The sequence below is a fragment of the Salvelinus namaycush genome, chromosome 8 (genome assembly GCF_016432855.1).
Source record: "Salvelinus namaycush isolate Seneca chromosome 8, SaNama_1.0, whole genome shotgun sequence".
Lineage (NCBI taxonomy): Eukaryota > Metazoa > Chordata > Actinopteri > Salmoniformes > Salmonidae > Salvelinus > Salvelinus namaycush.
Window position 1 is genome coordinate 61,329,484 of NC_052314.1, and position 19,729 is coordinate 61,349,212.

General features: G+C 45.6%; 1 protein-coding gene across 1 annotated transcript in view; it reads left to right on the forward strand.

The window, feature by feature from the left end:
* Window positions 1–19,729, forward strand: part of LOC120052232 (neuronal membrane glycoprotein M6-a-like) — an 83,610-nt gene that overhangs the window by 62,072 nt on the left and 1,809 nt on the right. The window contains exons 3-7 of the mRNA XM_038999054.1: window positions 12,517–12,709; window positions 15,869–16,025; window positions 17,285–17,438; window positions 17,848–17,924; window positions 18,825–18,890. Of these exons, the coding sequence (XP_038854982.1) occupies window positions 12,517–12,709; window positions 15,869–16,025; window positions 17,285–17,438; window positions 17,848–17,924; window positions 18,825–18,890 (647 nt within the window). The remainder of the gene's footprint in view (window positions 1–12,516; window positions 12,710–15,868; window positions 16,026–17,284; window positions 17,439–17,847; window positions 17,925–18,824; window positions 18,891–19,729) is intronic.

Here is a 19,729-nt window from a genome sequence, read left to right on the forward strand (position 1 = left end):
CGAGAAACTGTACTAATAACGATGATGAATATGCCACAAGATTAACAGATAGAATGCTGAGAGAGAAAAAAAGGGGCCAATCGTCACCCCCTGTGGAGCCGAGCAGCATGGGAGATATTACCCAGGATGCAGCCTGTCGGTGGAGCATGAGTTGCAATGAGACAAAGGGTTTACTTGAGACACAAAGGGAATATTATCTGCTCAGTGCCAAAATCCACACTAGCATACCCACACTAGCATACCACTTCAACTAAAGCAATATATTGGGACATACATTTTAAGTGCTATGCTCATGTAGATAATGGAATACATCGTATTCTATGTGGTTACTGTAAGCAATATTCTCCCATCTCTTCCTTTTGTGACATAGAAAGTAGGTAGATACTGTATCGTTGTCTTATGATATCGTCTTCTATCCCAACACTGTGTACGGTGCCTGTCTCTCCCTACTCTGTGGCAGTAGATGGTACTCCAGGTAGATACTGCATCTGTATTGAATGTCTGGTATTGACTTAGCCTTCCAACAGACAGCTCGGTGCTGCTTGATTCAATTATGAAGGGACAATGGAGTAGAATGAAGTGGCCTGTGACATTGGCACATCGGTTACTGCCCTATGAGACCTGGTGACTAGACTAAATGGGGTGTCTGGTTTCTATTGGTCTAGACTGCGAAAGGGTGAGCTGGACTGGAAGGGTGTGGTGTTAGTCAAGGATAGTTGATCTGATCATATTGGGATCAAGGTTTTGGATCTATATGTAATCTGTCTGTGTGTCTGTGTCTGTGTCTGTGTGTGTGTGTGTGTGTGTGTGTGTGTGTGTGTGTGTGTGTGTGTGTGTGTGTGTGTGTGTGTGTGTGTGTGTGTGTGTGTGTGTGTGTGTGTGTTAGAGCTGGGACGATAAATCGTACACTATTGACACCGACCATACCGATCACTTATCGCAGGCATTTTGCTGATATCGTTCATTACAATAAGGAGCCTACTGTATACTAGAGAAATGTGAAGTTTGAAATGAAATAAGTTTGCTCACATGGGTGTTTGTTAATGGGACAATTGATGGTTTCAACCATCAAACTAGTGGTAGTAGGTCAAGGGATAATAAAAAAAAATCGTTAATATTATAAGCTTATCCTTCTATTTATCGTTATCGCATAAATTCAGGCATTTATCGCTCTAGCATGCGTGCATGTGTGCCTGTAGCCACGCTGCCATTGTATTAAGTGACTGGAATAAGAATTATCGTCAAAGGAAATTCATTTAGTCAAAGGAAATTCAGGTTAAATTCACATTGTCTGGCCTCAGCTCCATAACTCCTATAATTGATGGGATGCTGTACTGTCTGCCAAGGCAGCTGGGATATCTCCTTCTGTATAGATTAACCATGGCTCCTCTTTATACACATGCAAGGGCTCTAGTCCCTTTCTGTAATCTATCAATACCTGCCATGCTATTCTACTGGACGCCGGTCAACATTAACAATGCACTGGACAAACAGATATACCTCTCATCCCCCTTATCACACACACAAACACACAGGCTCTGGGTTGTAGGTAGTTAACCTGAGTCATAATGGATGTGTAGGCCTAGTGTGTGGTTCACTATGTCCTATAATAGTAATAACCTATTCCCCCTCATCCACCGCTAATGAGTAACACCCACCTGGCTGATTCACGCCAAGGCAGCCATTTTGGCACTCGAGCTCCTCTCATCACGCATCACACTGGTGTGACACTGAAATGGTGGGTGTGAAACATTAACTAGACTGGCAATGTGAAATAATGGCCTAACTGGCCCCTGTATCCTTTTAGTCTGCATATATAGGGAATAGGGGGCCATTTCAGACGGCGTCACAGTCAGTCCTAGAAACATGGAGGTGTGAAACATGGACTGTACTGAAAATGTCAACCAGAGTGCCAGTCTCAGTGTGAGAAACAGCCGTGGTATATATCGGCTAGTAGCTAACCCACGGACGGCTAGGTCATTACCCATTTGCCCTTGGGCCATTCGGCCTGTTTGCTATTCCAGTCAGGAGTCCAGTTGGAGGATGAAGGCAGCGGAGCTTATCTCAGTACTGCCTCAGAGTCACACGCGCCGGCTGGCTGAGAGATGGGTAATAGCGCCGACTGCTAGCTGTCTGTATGTCTGTCTGAGGAAAGGGAGAGAGGCAGTGGTGGTGAAAACGGGCTAGCAAGGCTAATGATTGATCATCTCATCTCACTACGGTTCGGCTGCCCATTACAAATGAGATTTGAATGGTGCAAAATGTTCATGCCTTAAGGAGTAGGACTCGATGCTGTGAGAAGTAGCTCTGACAGTAATTTGATCATGAACTGCTTCTCACAGGTGCTGGGGGAAAAAATTTACGATTACACACAAGGTTTTGTGTAGGTTGATGTTTGATGTGAGGTCTCAAGGCGGTCTTTAAAAAGTCCCAGTTTAATTAGAGAATTATCTCAGTACAGCGCCGAGCTCAGTTATAGACAATGCAGCGTATTTAGATGTAGGAACTTGATTTCCTTTGCTTGTGTTCAAAAGCACGACCATAAGTAAACCCATGCTCTCTGCCTTATGCATCAGAGCTCAAACGCCAGGCTTTGCATAAATGAAGTCGTCAGTGCAGAAGTGGACATTGGCATGTCCCCTATTCCCAAGGCTGCACAGCCTATACAGAAGACTATGTATGCAAACACAGGATGGAATCAGTGGTAAACTGAATTGGCTCATTTGACAGTTGGATGAGCTAAAACAAAGAGCCTGAACAGACAGGGAAGCCAAACAGAAATCATTTGGGGGATTGACAAGTATATAGACTATTATTGTGTAAGGAAGTTCACAAACCTGCTGATTTGTATCTTACCCTCACTATGGCCAATCAGAAGGCGTGCATTCAAAATAGAAGAATATTTGAGGATAATAAGTGATTTATAGTGAAATGAATGTGTCTATGTGTTGTTTGATTATCTCCATGAGTGTCTGAACAGCTCTCTTCCACATCTGTCAAAGTCAATGACTGATTGGCTGCATTCCTAATGAGGTCGTTGAGTGACTGTTAGTAGTATGAGCTGATTGGCTATTATCCCACTGAAGTCGATGAGTGACTGTTAGTAGTATGAGTTGATTGGCTGTGATCTCACTCAGGTCGATGACTGACTGTTAGTAGTATGAGCTGATTGGCTATTATCCCACTGAAGTTGATGAGTGACTGTTAGTAGTATGAGCTGATTGGCTGTGATCTCACTCAGGTCGATGACTGACAATAGTAGTATGAGTTGATTGACTGTGATCCCAATGAGGTCGATGAGTGACAGTTAGCAGTGTGAGCTGATTGGCTGCATTCCCAATGAGGTAAATGACTGACAGTAAGAGTAGGGCGGGCACAACCCCAACTCTAAATCTCGAATACCCTTCAAAGGAGTGGGCACAGAGGTGGGTCAATGTGCCAGCTGGAATGAAATATCACACAGCTTTTAAAATAATTGAATAACAATCCGACTGACGCCATACCTCCCCTCTGTCTCTCGTTTTATTGCCTCACTTTAACGTTTGTTAAATGTCTGAGCGGCTACTTCGTAATGACAGGCATTCTGGAAGAGGCCTATGCACCTGCAGGGGATAATAGTGTACAAAGCCAATCAATGCTTATGCCACAGCCTATGCTCGTTTGTACTAGCAACTTCTATGTCATTAGCACTTGAGGTATAGCCTAGGCTAAAATCCATTCTGCTCACTATTTCTGTAAGGGCTGGTTTCAAATCAAATCACATTTTATTTGTCACACGCACCGAATCCAACAGGTGTAGACCTTACAGTGAAATGCTTACTTACAAGCACTTAACCAACAATGGAGTTTTAAGAAAACACCAACAAAGAAAAGTAAGAGATAAGAAAAACAAATAATTAAAGAGCAGCAGTAAATAACAATAGCGGGGCTGTCGCGCTCGTGATTAAAGACGGGCCAAGGCGCAGCGTGTGTAGAGTTCCACATCTTTATTTCGGTGAAACTACAAAACAAAACAATAAACCAACAACGAAACGTGAAAGTAGTGGTGCACATGCACAAACACAAAACAATATCCCACCAACACAGGTGGGAAAAATGGCTACCTAAATATGATCCCCAATTAGAGGCAACGATTACCAGCTGCCTCTGATTGGGAACCATATAAAAGACCAACATAGAAATATTGAGCTAGAACACCCCCTAGTCACACCCTGACCTACTACACCATAGAGAACCAAGGGCTCTCTATGGTCAGTGCGTGACAGTACCCCCCCAAAGGTGCGGACTCCGGCCGCAAAACCTGAAACCAAATGGGGGGGTTCCGGTGCGGGTCGTAGCCCCCCCCAGACCCCGGATCTGACCATGGCGCCGGGCTGAACGCCGTGCCTGGACTGGGCACCGGCACAGAGGAGGGCTCCGGCCCTGGAGCTGGGTTGGATGCCGTGCCTGGACTGGGCACCGGCGCAGAGGGCTCCGGCCCTGGAGCCGGGTTGGACGTCGTGCCTGGACTGGGCACCGGCGCAGAGGAAGGCTCCGGCCTTGGAGCGGGACTGGACGCCGTGCTTGGACTGGGCATTGGCGCAGAGGAAGGCTCCGGCCTAGGAGCTGGGTTGGACGCCGCGTCCGGACTGGGCACCGGCGCAGAGGAAGGCTCCTGCCCTGGAGCAGGACTGGACACCGTACTTGGACTGGGCATCGGCGCAGAGGAAGGCTCCTGCCCTGGAGCGGGACTGGACACCGTGCCTGGACTGGGCATCGGCGCAGAGGAAGGCTCCTGCCCTGGAGCGGGACTGGACACCGTGCCTGGACTGGGCACCGGCGCAGAGGAAGACTCCGGCCTTGGAGCTGGCACCGCAAGTACCGGGGAGACGCACTGGAGGCCTGGTGCGTGAAGCCGGCACAGGTGGCACCGGACTGGTGACACACACTTCAGGGCGAGTGCGGGGAGCTGGCACAGGACGTACCGGACTGGGGAGGCGCACTGGAGGCCTGGTGCGTGGAGCCGGCACAGGTGGCACCGGACTCGTGACACGCACTTCAGGGCGAGTGCGGGGAGCTGGCACAGGACGTACCGGACTGGGGAGGCGCACTAGAGGCCTGGTGCGTGGAGCTGGCACATGTGGCACCGGACTCGTGACACGCACTTCAGGGCGAGTGCGGGGAGCTGGCACAGGACGTACCGGACTGGGGAGGCGCACTAGAGGCCAGGTGCGTGGAGCCGGCACAGGTGGCACCAGACTGGTGACACGCACTTCAGGAAGGGTGCGGAGAGCTGGCACAGGACTCACCATACTGCTGACAGGCTCTTCAGGTCGGATGCCGTGCAGAACACACCTACATAACATTTCTCTCATCTCTCTCTATCCCAACTTCTCTATCGCCTCCCTGACGGTCTATGGCTCTTCAGGGTGAGTACGGGGAGCTGGTACAGATGGCACCGGACTGATGACCCGCTCTTCCACTCTCCACTGATCCGCCGACCACCCCTCGTGCCCCCCCCCCCAAACAAAAATCGTGGGGTTTCTGTGGCCGCGGTCCCCGGCGTCATCGCTGTCCTTCCACCTTCCTTGGTGTCTCCTTCCAAGGAAGGGTCTTTTTTTTTTTTTTTTTTACCTTTATTTAACTAGGCAAGTCAGTTAAGAACAAATTCTTATTTACAATGACGGCCTAGGAACGGTGGGTTAACTGCCTGTTCAGGGGCAGAACGACAGATTTGTACCTTGTCAGCTCGGGCAATTAGTCTGGGTAGCCAGGTAGCCATTAGATTAGCTGTTCAGGAGTCTTATGGCTTGTGGGTAGAAGCTGTATAGAAGCCTCTAGGACCTAGACTTGGTGCCCCAGTACCGCTTGCCGTGCGGTAGCAGAGAGAGCAGTCTATGACTAGGGTGGCTGGAGTCTTTGGTTTCCCAGACACAGATTAAGCCTAGTCCTGGACTAAAAAGCAAACTGTCACGTTCCTGACCTGTTTTCTGTTAATTTTGTATGTGTTTAGTTGGTCAGGGCGTGAGTTGGGGTGGGCATTCTATGTTTTGTGTTTCTATGTTTAGGTCATTTGTAATTAGCCTTATATGGTTCTCAATCAGGGACAGGTGTTTGACGTTTCCTCTGATTGAGAACCATATAAAGGTAGGCTGTTCACACTGTTTGTTTGTGGGTGGTTGTCTTCCGTGTCTGTGTATGTTGCACCACACGGGACTGTTTCGGTTTGTTCGTTCGTTTGTTGTAGTCTGTACCTGTTCGTGCGTTCTTCGTGTTATATGTAAGTTCACATGTTTTAGGTCAGTCTACGTAGTTTGTTATTTTGTCGTTTGTTGAAGTGTTTTCGTCTTTACTTTAATAAACTTCATTATGTCCACATTCCACGCTGCGCTTTGGTCCAATCCCTACTCCTCCTCTTCTTCCGAAGAGGAGGGGGACAGCCGTTACACAAACTCAATGGAGAGTATCTAGTCTCGGCTTAATCTGTGTCCTGGAGCCGGCCCTAAGAGTATAACGCAGGGAATTGTGGGGTATTGTTCCTGGCTATCAAGCTTCATAACCAGACATGGTATCTAACCCTATATAAATAGCCTGTCTTAAACACCCGCCCAGGATTTTAAAAAAGAAGTAGGCTTTCTTAATTAAAATTCACAAGCGGGGGTTGCCTTGAAACGTCTTATTTTAAGTAAAGGGAACTTTTCCTCCGCAGGGCACAGGGAGGAGGCGAGAAGAGATTACCATTTTAATAAGTAGTGTAGAAGGCTGAGCAGACCAGATAGACAGACTAGGCCGTCACTGGGTGATTAGGCATCCAAGCCAAAGTCCCCTGGGAAATGGAGTTGATAGTGCTGACAGAGAACTATTGAGCCAAGCGAGCATCTCTATCCATCACCATTCAATGTGAGTGTTTGTGTGCGTGTCACCATCCATCTAGATGAAAAAACAACCACTTAAGACCCGCACAGCAGTACAGTAAATTTCCCCTAGCCTCCCCCTTAAGAGACTCTCATCCCCTTTAAGATACCTTCAAGAGGCCATTCGTCTACTGTTACCTCATCGATCAACAGGACATCCCACTGGGCACAGACGTCATTTATAATTTGGATTTAATATTTGGTTGAGTTTTCGACTAACATGAACTGAAAGTGAAATCTACAAACCATATCACTGGATTTAGGTGAAAACAAAGACAATTCAAAGAGTTTTCCACTTTGATTCAATGTCATCACATTGAATTTCTTTGTTGAAATGACGTGGAAACAACATTGATTCAACCAATTTTTGCCCACTGGGAGGGCTGTAACTACTCTGTGTCTGTTCGTTTACTGGGCCTTACATAGAGTTATTAATCATCTATGTAGCACTATTCATGTTCATAGGGTGGACATAGAGAGATAGATCATGGATCTGTGTTATTATTTGAGTCCTTAGAGGACTGTCATCGATCAGATGGATCCCATATCAGGTGACATTAGTTGTAGAGATGATGTGTGGTGTGTTATCCACTTGGAAAGTAAATATTGATTAGTTATCAATAAAATGTCAGCTATCTATCAATTCTGTATCCTAGCATAGATTAGACTAGATGAATACATGGATTTATCCCAATCATGAATATACTAGATCAATTAGACAATATGTTCCTTCCCAGATCTCAAACATGCACACACCGCCATAAGTTCTCTCTGTTGGCGAAATCATCTTTTTCCTAACATGCCTGTGGCGTCTATGACGTATCGCTAAGAATGATGATCCAACATAGCCCCCCCCCCCCCTGCTGGCTGTTCACCAGGCAACTGTGTTGAGTGCTGGACATTGTTAGACGTGTATTTGAACAGAGGGGTCTGAACCAGGCAGTCAGTAGGATGACATCCTATTGGGCGTGTGTGGAGGGAGGGAGTGAGGGAGGGTTGGGTGGGTTAGGGCTGGTGCCAGTGGTGTAAAGTACTTAAGTAAAAATACTTTAAAGTACTACTTAAGTCGTTTTTGGGGGCTTTCTGTACTTTACCATTTATATTTTGGACAACTTTTACTTCACTATATTCCTAAAGAAAATAATGTACTTTTTACTCCATACATTTTCCCTGACACCCAGGGAAATGGTGATGTGGCGGCAGGTCGCCTAGTGGTTAGATTGTTGGACTAGTATGTCACGCCCTGACCGTAGAGAGCTTTTTATGTCTCTATTTTGGTTTGGTTATGGTGTGATTTGGGTGGGCATTCTATGTTCATTTTCTATGTTTTGTATTTCTTTGTGTTTGGCTGGGTGTGGTTCTCAATCAGAGGCAGCTGTCTATCGTTGTCTCTGATCGAGAATCATACTTAGGCAGCTTTTTCCCACCTGTGTTTTGTGGGTAGTTGTTTTGTGTCTGCACCAGACAGAACTGTTTCGTGTTGTTCCATTCTGTTATTTTGTTTCAGTGTTCAGTTTAAATAAATAATCATGAACACTTACCACGCTGCGCTTTGGTCCGATCCTTCTCATTCCGACGACGAACGTTACATAGTAACCGAAAGGTTGCAAGATCGAATCAGCGAGCTGACATGGTAAAAATCTATTGTTCTGCCCCAGAACAAGGCAGTTAACCCACTATTCCTAGGCCATCATTGAAAATAAGAATTTGTTCTTAACTGACTTGCCTAGTAAAATAAAAAAGTACTCGTTACATTTTGAACGCTTAGCAGGACAGGAAAATGGTCCAATTCACGCACTTATCAAGAGAACATCCCTGGTCATCCCTACTGCCTCTGATTTGGCAGACTCAATAAACACAAATGCTTAATTTGTAAATTATGTCTGAGTATTGGAGTGTGCCCCTGGCTATCCGTAAATTAAAAAAAACAAGAAAATGGTTCCGTCTGATTTGCTTAATATAAGGAATTTGAAATAATGTATACTTTTACTTTTGCTTTCGACACTTAAGTATAGTTGAGCAATTATATTTACTTTTGATAGTTAAGTATGTTTAAACCAAATAGTTTTAGACTTTTACTCAAGTAGTATTTTACTGGGTGACTTTCACTTTTACAATTTTCTATTAAGGTATCTTTACTTTTACTCATGTATGACAATTGGGTACTTTTTCCACCACTGGCTGGCTCTGGCTCTGGGTGTCCATGCCTATCTGCCGGCCTGTGTCCGTGTACATGTGATTGTGCATATATGCAGGGAAAGGGAAAGAGGGATACCTAGTCAGTTGTCCAACTGAATGTATTCAATTGAAATGTGTCTTCCGCATTTAACCCGACCCCTCTGAATCAGAGAGGTGCTGGGGGCTGCCTTAATTAACATCCACGTCGTCAGCGCCCGGGGAACAGTGGGTTAACTGCCTTTCTCAGGGGCAGAACAACAGATTTGTACCTTCCGGTTACTGGCCTAACGCTCGGTTACTGGCCCAACGCTCTAACCACTAGACTACCTGCCGTATCCCCCATAGGCATGTTGCCCTACAGACAACTACTACACTCCCCCACAGTGGGTAACAGCATGGCAGAAGAAGAGGATGGCGTGGCTACGGACACATCCTCCTCACAGCGTCTAGCCTGACATATTGTATAGAGGAGGGCAATTTAATTACAACCTGCCACCACCCTATTTAGTCATGTCTCTGCTGGGCTGAGGGTAATGGAAAACGAACATTGTCTTATTCCATTTGCAGGCCTTCGCTGTGTTCGGGCGTACTGCGAACACATACGTGCACACACGTACACACACACACACACACACACACACCCCCCACTCACATCAGCTAATAGATTCGTAGAATGAAGGATTTTTTTCCTGGGAAAGATAGTGAACTGAGCTGCTCGTTCCCACTTTGTGCTGACAATGGCTTTCCCAGATTCAGTCCTGGGGGCATCCGGCCGACCGTATCCAATGAATATCCATGGACTCTTTCGAATGTTTCTCAACTGAGAGAGCACAGTTTGTGTTAGTATTCTGAGCTGGGCATTGGGGCAAGACGGAAAGGCGTACTTCGGTGAAAGCAGTGGAGGTGCAATCATGTCATCTTTGCAATTCATTGCACCAGTTATAGAATGAATAAGATGAAATAGTGAAGTTATAGCTATAGTATTTACAACTGACTCTAGTAAATGCAGTACGATTTTTCAAGAAACGTGATCAACCCATTATCACTTGGAATGGGAAAATACCTTGGTCTGTTAATCCAAGTTATACAGCTTGCTTGAATCATTCCCCAAGTCCTCACCCACATGACGTATCAGCTTTGTAAATAATTGATCAGCTGCCATCATACAGATACTTATGACTCCATCGTTTGGCCGATTTATCAGGTGTGTTTGTAGATTAATGAAGGTGCCCACTGCCCATATTGTGCTTTGATCCCTGTGGACTGGGCTCAGAAATCAATACCCCACTGTGTCTAGTCTGCCACACACACACACACTCCCTCTCTCTCGCTCTCTCTCACACACACACGCACACACACACACACACACACACACACACACACACACACACACAAGAAAATGTTGAAGCCTGTGCAAGGGGTGTGTAGACATTCACTAGCGACCGTATATAGGCATGCCCATTCAGTCCAACACCAAGGAACCAATGTTACTAATATGACTAGGATTGGGGCAATTAGAAACAGGTGACCCTGTACTTTTTTGACACAGAGATTGGTTTTATCTTGCTGAATACCCCTGCATGATACAGTAATCTTCCCTCAATGCACAAAGAGGAGGGTACTGTAAAATGATCACATATCCTTTGCTTACTATTATCACTGTAATTTATTCACCAATATTTATTTATCAAGAATATACATTAAAATCAGTATACCACATGGCCTGATGGGGATGATGATGATATGAAACAGTATAGATTCAGATTATTTTGTCAGTTTCTCCTCTCCCTGTGTCAGTCTTGGCACTCTGAAGACATAGGGAGTGAGTTGACGGGTCTTTCCTGTCTCTCGCCTGACTGCACAGACACATACACACACACATGCGCACGCGCACACACACACACTCCTCTGTGCCTTAAGGGGATAATAAGCATGATTGACAGTGAAAGAGACGTGCAGAGGATTCTGAACTAAGTCTGATTTCCTATTGGCTGAAGTCTGGTCCTGTGCTCACGGAAGACTCAATACCACCTGACATCAACTGACTAACACACACACACACACACACACACACACACACACACACACACACACACACACACACACACACACACACACACACACACACACACACACACACACACACACACACACACACACACACACGGTTACACACATTCTCCAGGCTGCAGCAGTGATGGTCTACCAGAGCATCCTGTGTATGCAGAGAGGGGTATAACAGAAATAGACAGGAGTGCTTTCAGGTGATGTCAAGGTGTAGCGTAGGTGTGAGGGTTATTCATTCACAACACAACTGGGACCCTGCAGTTTAAATGCCTTCCAAGTATTCTAACTAAAGCAAGTCCAGAGGCACTAATGTACAACAGAGGCAGAACAGAACTGGGATTTGTGCTGTAGTCACCAACTGCACAGTAGTAATACAACAAGGAAAACCTAGCCTGAGTGCCAGTCTGTTTGAGCTATCATGCCAACTCCTTTTCATTCCCTGTCATGCCAAACAGCAATGTTGTTGACATTGGCAAGAGCACGAATGGATCTGGGACCAGGCTATGGAAAATAGGAGTTCAATATTACAATTGGACGTTTGTCGTTTCATTTGATAAGCGATATCTGAACCTCGCCTATCCAGTCCAGTTGAAGATAGATGGGAGCGTTACACTCAAGTATCACAAACACGCTTTTTCTTCATCGGAGACGGTCAGATAGACACTTCCTGTAGTCTGAGATAATAAAACATACCCCCCCTCACAGACACAGTATTACACTGCATCTCTCCTTCTATCCCTCTCTCACTGTGTCCTCTCCTTCTAGCTATCAGTGTTCTGTTTTGTAGCTCTCACTCTCACTCACTCTCTCACTCACCGTGTTTACGACTAGTCATAAATCCAGCAGCTGCTCTAGCCTGGGTGAAGGGAGGGATTCCATTTGCAGGGCCGCAATCCGCAATCCACAGATCAATACTGTTTGCGCTCTTTATATTAAACCCATAAATCTATCCGAGGAGCGATTATGATTGGCTGGAGTGTCATTAAACTTCCTTCCCGAGATGGCAACAGGTGATTTATTGGCTCTGGGTCAACTGGAGAAATGTGGTTTGTTGTTATCGGATGATAGATGGGATATAATTTGATCCCTGTGCGTTTTAAATGAGATGAGGTGGGATTTGGTGTAGTAAAATAGATGTAATAAAATAAAAGGTTGAAGGAAAAACGCTGATTTAATGATCTTCTGATTCTGAATCAACGATTCCCTCTCTGTGCTTTTATTTATTTCCTTTGGTTCTGGTGTCAAACGTATTTCAATTCCTGTCAAGCCGTGAATAGAGTGTGACATGTACAGTGTTTCATGACTAAAGACGGTGGTAGAATATCTTAGATATTCACAGGTGCTCTAGTCTAAACGTTCTCCTCTTCTCTCTGTCCAGGATGCTTTGAGTGCTGCGTCAAATGCCTGGGCGTCCTCCCGTATGCCTCTCTCTTCGCGACCATCCTTCTGTACGCCGGGGTGGCGCTGTTCTGTGGCTGCGGGCACGAGGCCCTCTCTGGCACCGTCACCATCCTGCAGAACTACTTCGAGGTGGTCCGAGCTCCCGTGGAAACCCTGGACGTCTTAACCATGTGAGTCTGGGTGTGTTTGCGTGGGAGGGGTGTCACAGTGTTTTTTTTCGCCCTTTTCAAAATGACTCACCGTCTGGTTCGTCAAAACACCTACATGCAGCCTGGAGATGTGTTGAAACTCAAGGAGGAGAAGTTGCCTTGGAATTTTCACTTCCTCCTACTCCTTGTCTGCTTCGACCCCTGGAGAAACTAGCCTCATTAGTGTGGTTAAAACAGCAGTCTGTGTGTCCTCACAAAAAAAAGTGTCCTATTTTGAAAGCTTCAGTACCTGTAAAGGGAATGGTTCCAATCTCACCTGTGCTATGACTGGTACATCTTGTTAACACCTTATCGAGACGCCATATCCTCGGTCGCCCGAGATAGTAAAATGTACATGTCCCCCAAGTAGTCCCTGGTGATTGCTACTGGAAGTAAGTCACAGTTACTTAACGGAACATTTTCTTCTCTTTCTTTCTTCTGAAGTGATTAACCATTAGCGGTGCACAGCTGTCTTGTAAGTGTAGATTGAGGTCAGCAAATCTCCCTTACATCTACATTATTACTCACTATCTATACATATACCCAACAAGATTAGTATTTAAAATGTGATTAGGTAAAACTATCCTTACTCTCCCCTCCCTTATCTCAATACACAACAGTACAGTACTGAACTGTTGAAGCGATGGTGAGTCTCAATATACAGTGACTGAAATGACTGCAACTCTTTGTTAAGTGTTAGTTTCAGAGTGGGTGGCAAGGAATAAGTTAGTTCTAAATATTTCAAAAACTTCAAGCATTGTATTTGGGACAAATCATTCACTAAACCCTAAACTTCAACTAAATATTGTAATAGATCATGTGGAAATTGAGCAAGTTGAGATGACTAAACTGCTTGGAGTAACCCTGGATTGTAAACTGTCATGGTCAAAACATATTGATACAACATTAGCTAAGCTGGGGAGAAGTCTGTCCATAATAAAGCTCTACTCTGCCTTCTTAATAACAACACTATCAACAAGGCAGGTCCTACAGGCCCTGGTTTTGTCGCACCTGGACTGCTGTTCAGTCGTGTGGTCAGGTGCCACAAAAAGGGACTTAGGAAAATTGCAATTGGCTCAGAACAGGGCAGCACGGCTGGCCCTTGGCTGTACACAGAGAGCTAATATTAATAATATGCATGTCAATCTCTCCTGGCTCAAAGTGGAAGAGAGATGGACTTCATCACTACTTGTATTTATAAGAGGTATTGACATGTTGAATGCACCGAGGTCTGTCACACAGCTCGGACACCCATGCATAACCCACAAGACATGCCACCAGAGGTCTCTTCACAGTTCCCAAGTCCAGAACAGACTATGGGATGCGCACAGTAATACATAGAGCCATGACTACATGGATTTCTATTCCACATCAAGTAACTGATGCAAGGAGTACAATTAGATTTAAAAAACAGATAAAAAACACCTTATGGAACAGCGGGGACACACGATAGCATACACACTATACACACACGTGCACATGGATTTTGTACTGTAGATATGTGGTAGTGGTGAAGTAGGGGCCTGAGGGCACACAGTGTGTTGTAAAATCTGTGAACGTGTTGTAATGTTTTTAAAATTGTATAAACTGCTTTCATTTTGCTGGACCCCAGGAAGAGTAGCTGCTGCCGTGGCAGGTGTATTCATCAGGTGTTTGATCATGAATATGTGTCTGAGTGGGAGGGAGGGAGATTTTTCCCTGACGCAGCACACTGACGGAGATAGATTCTTCCACTCCTGTGTGGATTCCAATATCCTGTGTGTGTGTGTGTGTGTGTGTGTGTGTGTGTGTGTGTGTGTGTGTGTGTGTGTGTGTGTGTGTGTGTGTGTGTGTGTGTGTGTGTGTGTCTGTGTCTGTGTCTGTGTCTGTGTCTGTGTGTGTGTGTGTGTGCATGTGTTTGTACGTCTGCGTGATGTCTTGGCACGGGGCCGTTGGGGGATTTAAGCCCTCTGAAATCACTCTGGGTTGTCCCGGGCGCACCTGCTCACCGGAACTCTGCCTGCCGAGAGGGAGTGGTGTGTGCTAGTGACTGCAAGTGTGTGTGTGCTTCTACTAGATGTTGGAAATGGCGGGAGATTGTGACATGAGCAGTAGACCTGGCCTAACTGATGTAACTGGGCTTTCTATACTGATGTAACTGGGATTTTTATACTGATGTAACTGGGTTTGTTATACTGATGTAACTGGGCTTGTTATACTGATGTAACTGGGCTTGTTATACTGATGTAACTGGGCTTGTTATACTGATGTAACTGGGCTTGTTATACTGATGTAACTGGGCTTGTTATACTGATGTAACTGGGCTTGTTATACTGATGTAACTGGGCTTGTTATACTGATGTAACTGGGCTTGTTATACTGATGTAACTGGGCTTGTTATACTGATGTAACTGGGCTTGTTATACTGATGTAACTGGGCTTGTTATACTTATGTAACTGGGCATTTTATACTGGGCCTGTTATACTGATGTAACTGGGCTTTCTATACTGATGTAACTGGGATTTCTATACACTTTCTAGGCCACTATGTTACTGTACTAGGTGTGAAGTTCACTTCAGATTGAGGGTACTAAAAAAACAAGTTTTACACCTCTATTAAATCATCTTTATCAGAGGAAAGCGTGTGAAATCTACCCACTGTGTTTGTCTAACACTGTCTCCGAAATCGCTTCCTAACCTGCAGGGATGGAGCTAACCCTAACTATCCTACCCAGGTTTTTTCTGGGACATTAGAGCTTTTTACATAACCCTACAGAATTAAACACACACTCATTAGCTAAATGAGAGCTAATCCACTAGTCCAAGCAAGGAAAAAAATGCAGAATGACTGTGGAAGCAAACTGACTGCAGTATACAGTCAGAATACTGTCTGTCACTGCTGGAAGTAATATCATGTGTAGTCCAATGCACTTGGACTACAAATGGGGCTGCTGGGCCTAAAGAAACATGTAATAGTGAAGTACTGTACTAAATGGCCCGCACACTCAATGTACATAGAGATCCTATTAAACTAATATTTCATTAGTATTGTAATTCCCAATTCTATGGTTCCTGGGAATGAAATCGCTCGTCTTGGTGTGCTAGCCACACCAACTGAGTGATCCCATCGCTCTGCTCCTGTCTCTCTGTCTTCCTCCGCAGGATTGACATCTTGAAGTATGTCATCTACGGCGTGGCGGCGGCGTTCTTCGTCTACGGCATCCTGCTGATGGTGGAGGGCTTCTTCACCACCGGCGCCATCAGGGACCTGTACGGAGACTTCAAGATCACCGCCTGCGGACGGTGCGTCTCCGCCTGGGTAAGAAACACACTTAAATCAACCCCTATCCTCTGCGCCCTATCCGCTCCCTTTATTTCTGAAGGCGTTGGATAGGTATAAGTATTAGGGTAGACAATTAGTACACATCTTTCTGGAGGAAGAATCCGAGAGACGGGATTAGAGATCTGGAGATGGAGAATTTACAGTTTAAGATGTCTCTTCTTTGAATTATGGCCCAATGCTAATGACAGCTGATGAGTCAGTCAGCCTTCTACCGACTTATAACTGTCATCTTCTCTCTCTCTCTCTCTAATGGGCCCATCCCTCACTTCCTTCTCCTCCTTCCTCCCTCTCTTCCACCCCCTCTCTCTTTCTAATGGACCGTCCTTCTCTTCCTTCTTCTCTTCCCTCTCTTTCTTCCCCTCCCTCTCTCTTTCTAATGGACTGTCCTTCTCTTCCTTCTCCTCCTTCCTCCCTCTCTTTCCCTCCCTCTCTCTTTCTAATGGACCGTCCTTCTCTTCCTTCTCCTCCTTCCTCCCTCTCTTTCCCTCCCTCTCTCTTTCTAATGGACTGTCCTTCTCTTCCTTCTCTTCCTTCTTCTCCTTCCTCCCTCTCTCTTTCTAATGGACTGTCCTTCTCTTCCTTCTCTTCCTTCTTCTCCTTCCTCCCTCTCTTCCCTCCCTCTCTCTTTCTAATGGACCGTCCTTCTCTTCCTTCTCCTCCTTCCTCCCTCTCTTTCCCTCCCTCTCTCTTTCTAATGGACTGTCCTTCTCTTCCTTCTCTTCCTTCTTCTCCTTCCTCCCTCTCTCTTTCTAATGGACTGTCCTTCTCTTCCTTCTCTTCCTGCTTCTCCTTCCTCCCTCTCTTTCCCTCCCTCTCTCTTTCTAATGGACCGTCCTTCTCTTCCTTCTCCTCCTTCCTCCCTCTCTTTCCCTCCCTCTCTCTTTCTAATGGACTGTCCTTCTCTTCCGTCTCTTCCTTCTTCTCCTTCCTCCCTCTCTCTTTCTAATGGACTGTCCTTCTCTTCCTTCTCTTCCTTCTTCTCCTTCCTCCCTCTCTTTCCCTCCCTCTCTCTTTCTAATGGACTGTCCTTCTCTTCCTTCTCCTCCTTCCTCCCTCTCTTTCCCTCCCTCTCTCTTTCTAATGGACTGTCCTTCTCTTCCTTCTCCTCCTTCCTCCCTCTCTTCCCTCTCTTTATTCCCCTCCCTCATTTCCTTCTGTGCTCTTCTCTAACACTCTCACTTTCCCTCTGTCTCTAATAAACCATTCTATCTTGTGTCCTCTGTTTCTTCCTGCAGTTCATTATGTTGACCTATATCTTCTTCCTGGCCTGGTTGGGTGTGACAGCCTTCACCTCGCTGCCTGTCTTCATGTACTTCAACATCTGGACCCTCTGTCAGAACACCACTGTGGTGGAGGGCGCCAACCTCTGCCTGGATCTGCGCCAGTTTGGTAAGGGCGGGCCCGGGTGGCGCCGCCATCCATTCACACCACTGTTGCCATTTACCGAATACGTACACAGTCACTGACACTGGCAGTTGTTAACCAGGGCTTTGGTGGTTTATTTCCAGTTGTTTGTTTGTTTGTGTTCTATCATGAATGTGGATAAGATGTCTGACAAGACAATGACCTATGGAGCATACTGTACTGAATAGTGTGTCGTTTAGTCTTCTCACTTCGCGGACACACAATTCAATCAATATTCTTTACATTTCATTGCAGTTATTTAATGCTCCTGAAGGAGATCTATTTTACAGCCCTTTAACATGAGTGTTTGTTGTAACTCGCTGCGGTAGCTGTTGTTCGGTCTCTGTGGATCACTTGAAATGTAAATGTGAAATGGATTGTTGTTTTTTCGCAGGCATGGTAACTATCGGGGAGGAGAGGAAGGTGTGCACGGGCTCCGAGAAGTTCTTTAAGATGTGTGAGTCTAACGAGGTAAGTGTGTGTGTGTGTGTGTGTGTGTGTGTGTGTGTGTGTGTGTGTGTGTGTGTGTGTGTGTGTGTGTGTGTGTGTGTGTGTGTGTGTGTGTGTGTGTGTGTGTGTGTGTGTGTGTGGCTGGGGAGCGATGAAGGGGGGAGGCGAGATTCTGTTGGCTGTGACCTTTAGTGATCGCCGCATCTCAGGGGTTAGGCTCCTCTCTCACATTGAAGGCTGTCTGTCCATAGAGGTGGAATATGTTTCTAAAATCATAAATGCTGTTGGGCAATGTTTCCCGATCCTGGCTCTGGGGACCAAAATTGGTGCACTTTTTGGTTTTTGCCCTAACACTCACACACTTGATTCAACCAATCAACTCATCGTCAAGCCTTTGATTTGAATTCGGTGTGTCAGTGTTAGGGAAAAAACACAAGATGTGCACCCCTTTGGGACCCCGGGACTAGGATTGGGAACACTGCTGTAGGGTTCCTCTGTCATTTTAAATGGTGATTTGTGTGAGTGTGTTGAGTGTAGTGGTGCTACCAGGTTTCTAGGGGTTTGAACTTTAACCTCTTGTGGAAAGGGAACAGAAAACATAGCTTAATAAAGATTAGTCTGTCTTTTTGTTTAACCTTTTTCCTCCTTAATCCTTCGTTTAAATCCCTTTGAAAAAGTGAGCTAATATTGGACTGGGACAAATCTTAATACATCTTGCCCTATCTCACTCTCAAAGCAACCACTTTGTGATTTAGTTTTTTAATCTCAACATGACCTGGCAATATTGTAAACACAGACATTACAAGTTGGAACGATGCTTTGAGTCCCATTTTGAATACCAACAAAGCAAGCACCGATGTTGTTAGTTGTCTTCATTTCCTGGTGACTAATAAAGCTGTGTTGTGTTTGATTGTCTTTCAGCTGGACATGACGTTCCACTTGTTCGTCTGTGCCCTGGCCGGGGCTGGGGCTGCAGTTATCGCCATGGTGAGACAATGACAGCTCTACTTTATGTCTGAGGGTTGTGTGACCTGCCTATTGGTCCTTAAATGTCTGTTGATAGCATCGCCACTCTGTTCCCTCCCCTCTGTCTGAACACATAAAGCTAGGCAGGCAGGGTAACCTTAGTGGGAGAGGATTGTCTTGTTGTGTGGGGACATACCAAAGGTTATACTACTAGTGATTCAAGAGATTGGTAATCGGGAGGAAAAACTGACTGTTTTTTATGCTGCTGACTTTGAAAGAGGTCCTCCCAGTGTTAAGAGTGAGGTAGATCGAGAAAGTGCAAAACAGAGACAGAGTGATCGAGTGATAGACATTGAGAGAGAGAGAGAGAGAGAGAGAGAGAGAGAGAGAGACACTGAGAGAGAGAGACACACACAGAGAGTAGGACATAGCGACAGAGAGAGAGAGAGAGAGAGAGAGAGAGAGAGAGAGAGAGAGAGAGAGAGAGAGAGAAAGCGCGAGGGCGAGACAGAGAGAGAGAGAGAGAGAGCTGTTGATTAGAGGGAGGTGTTAACCTAGCGATGGAGAAGCACAGGGCGCAGTTGCCATGGAAACTGGGGGAGAAGAAAGGAGCTTGTTGAGAGCAGCTAAGTAATGGTGAGGACTGGAGCAACCGTCTTCACTGGAGAAGACTGCTGCGTCTGTAGCTAGGGTGGAAGGATACACATTTAATGAAGGCTGTTATTCGGTATCTAGTTCCTTTTTAAACAAAAACATATGTTATGAGGGAAAATAACAGAGAAATGTTTTGTCAAAACATGACACTAGTTTCTTATAATTTGGTTGTCATCAAATAGATATGTCCATAACAGCTTCCTGTT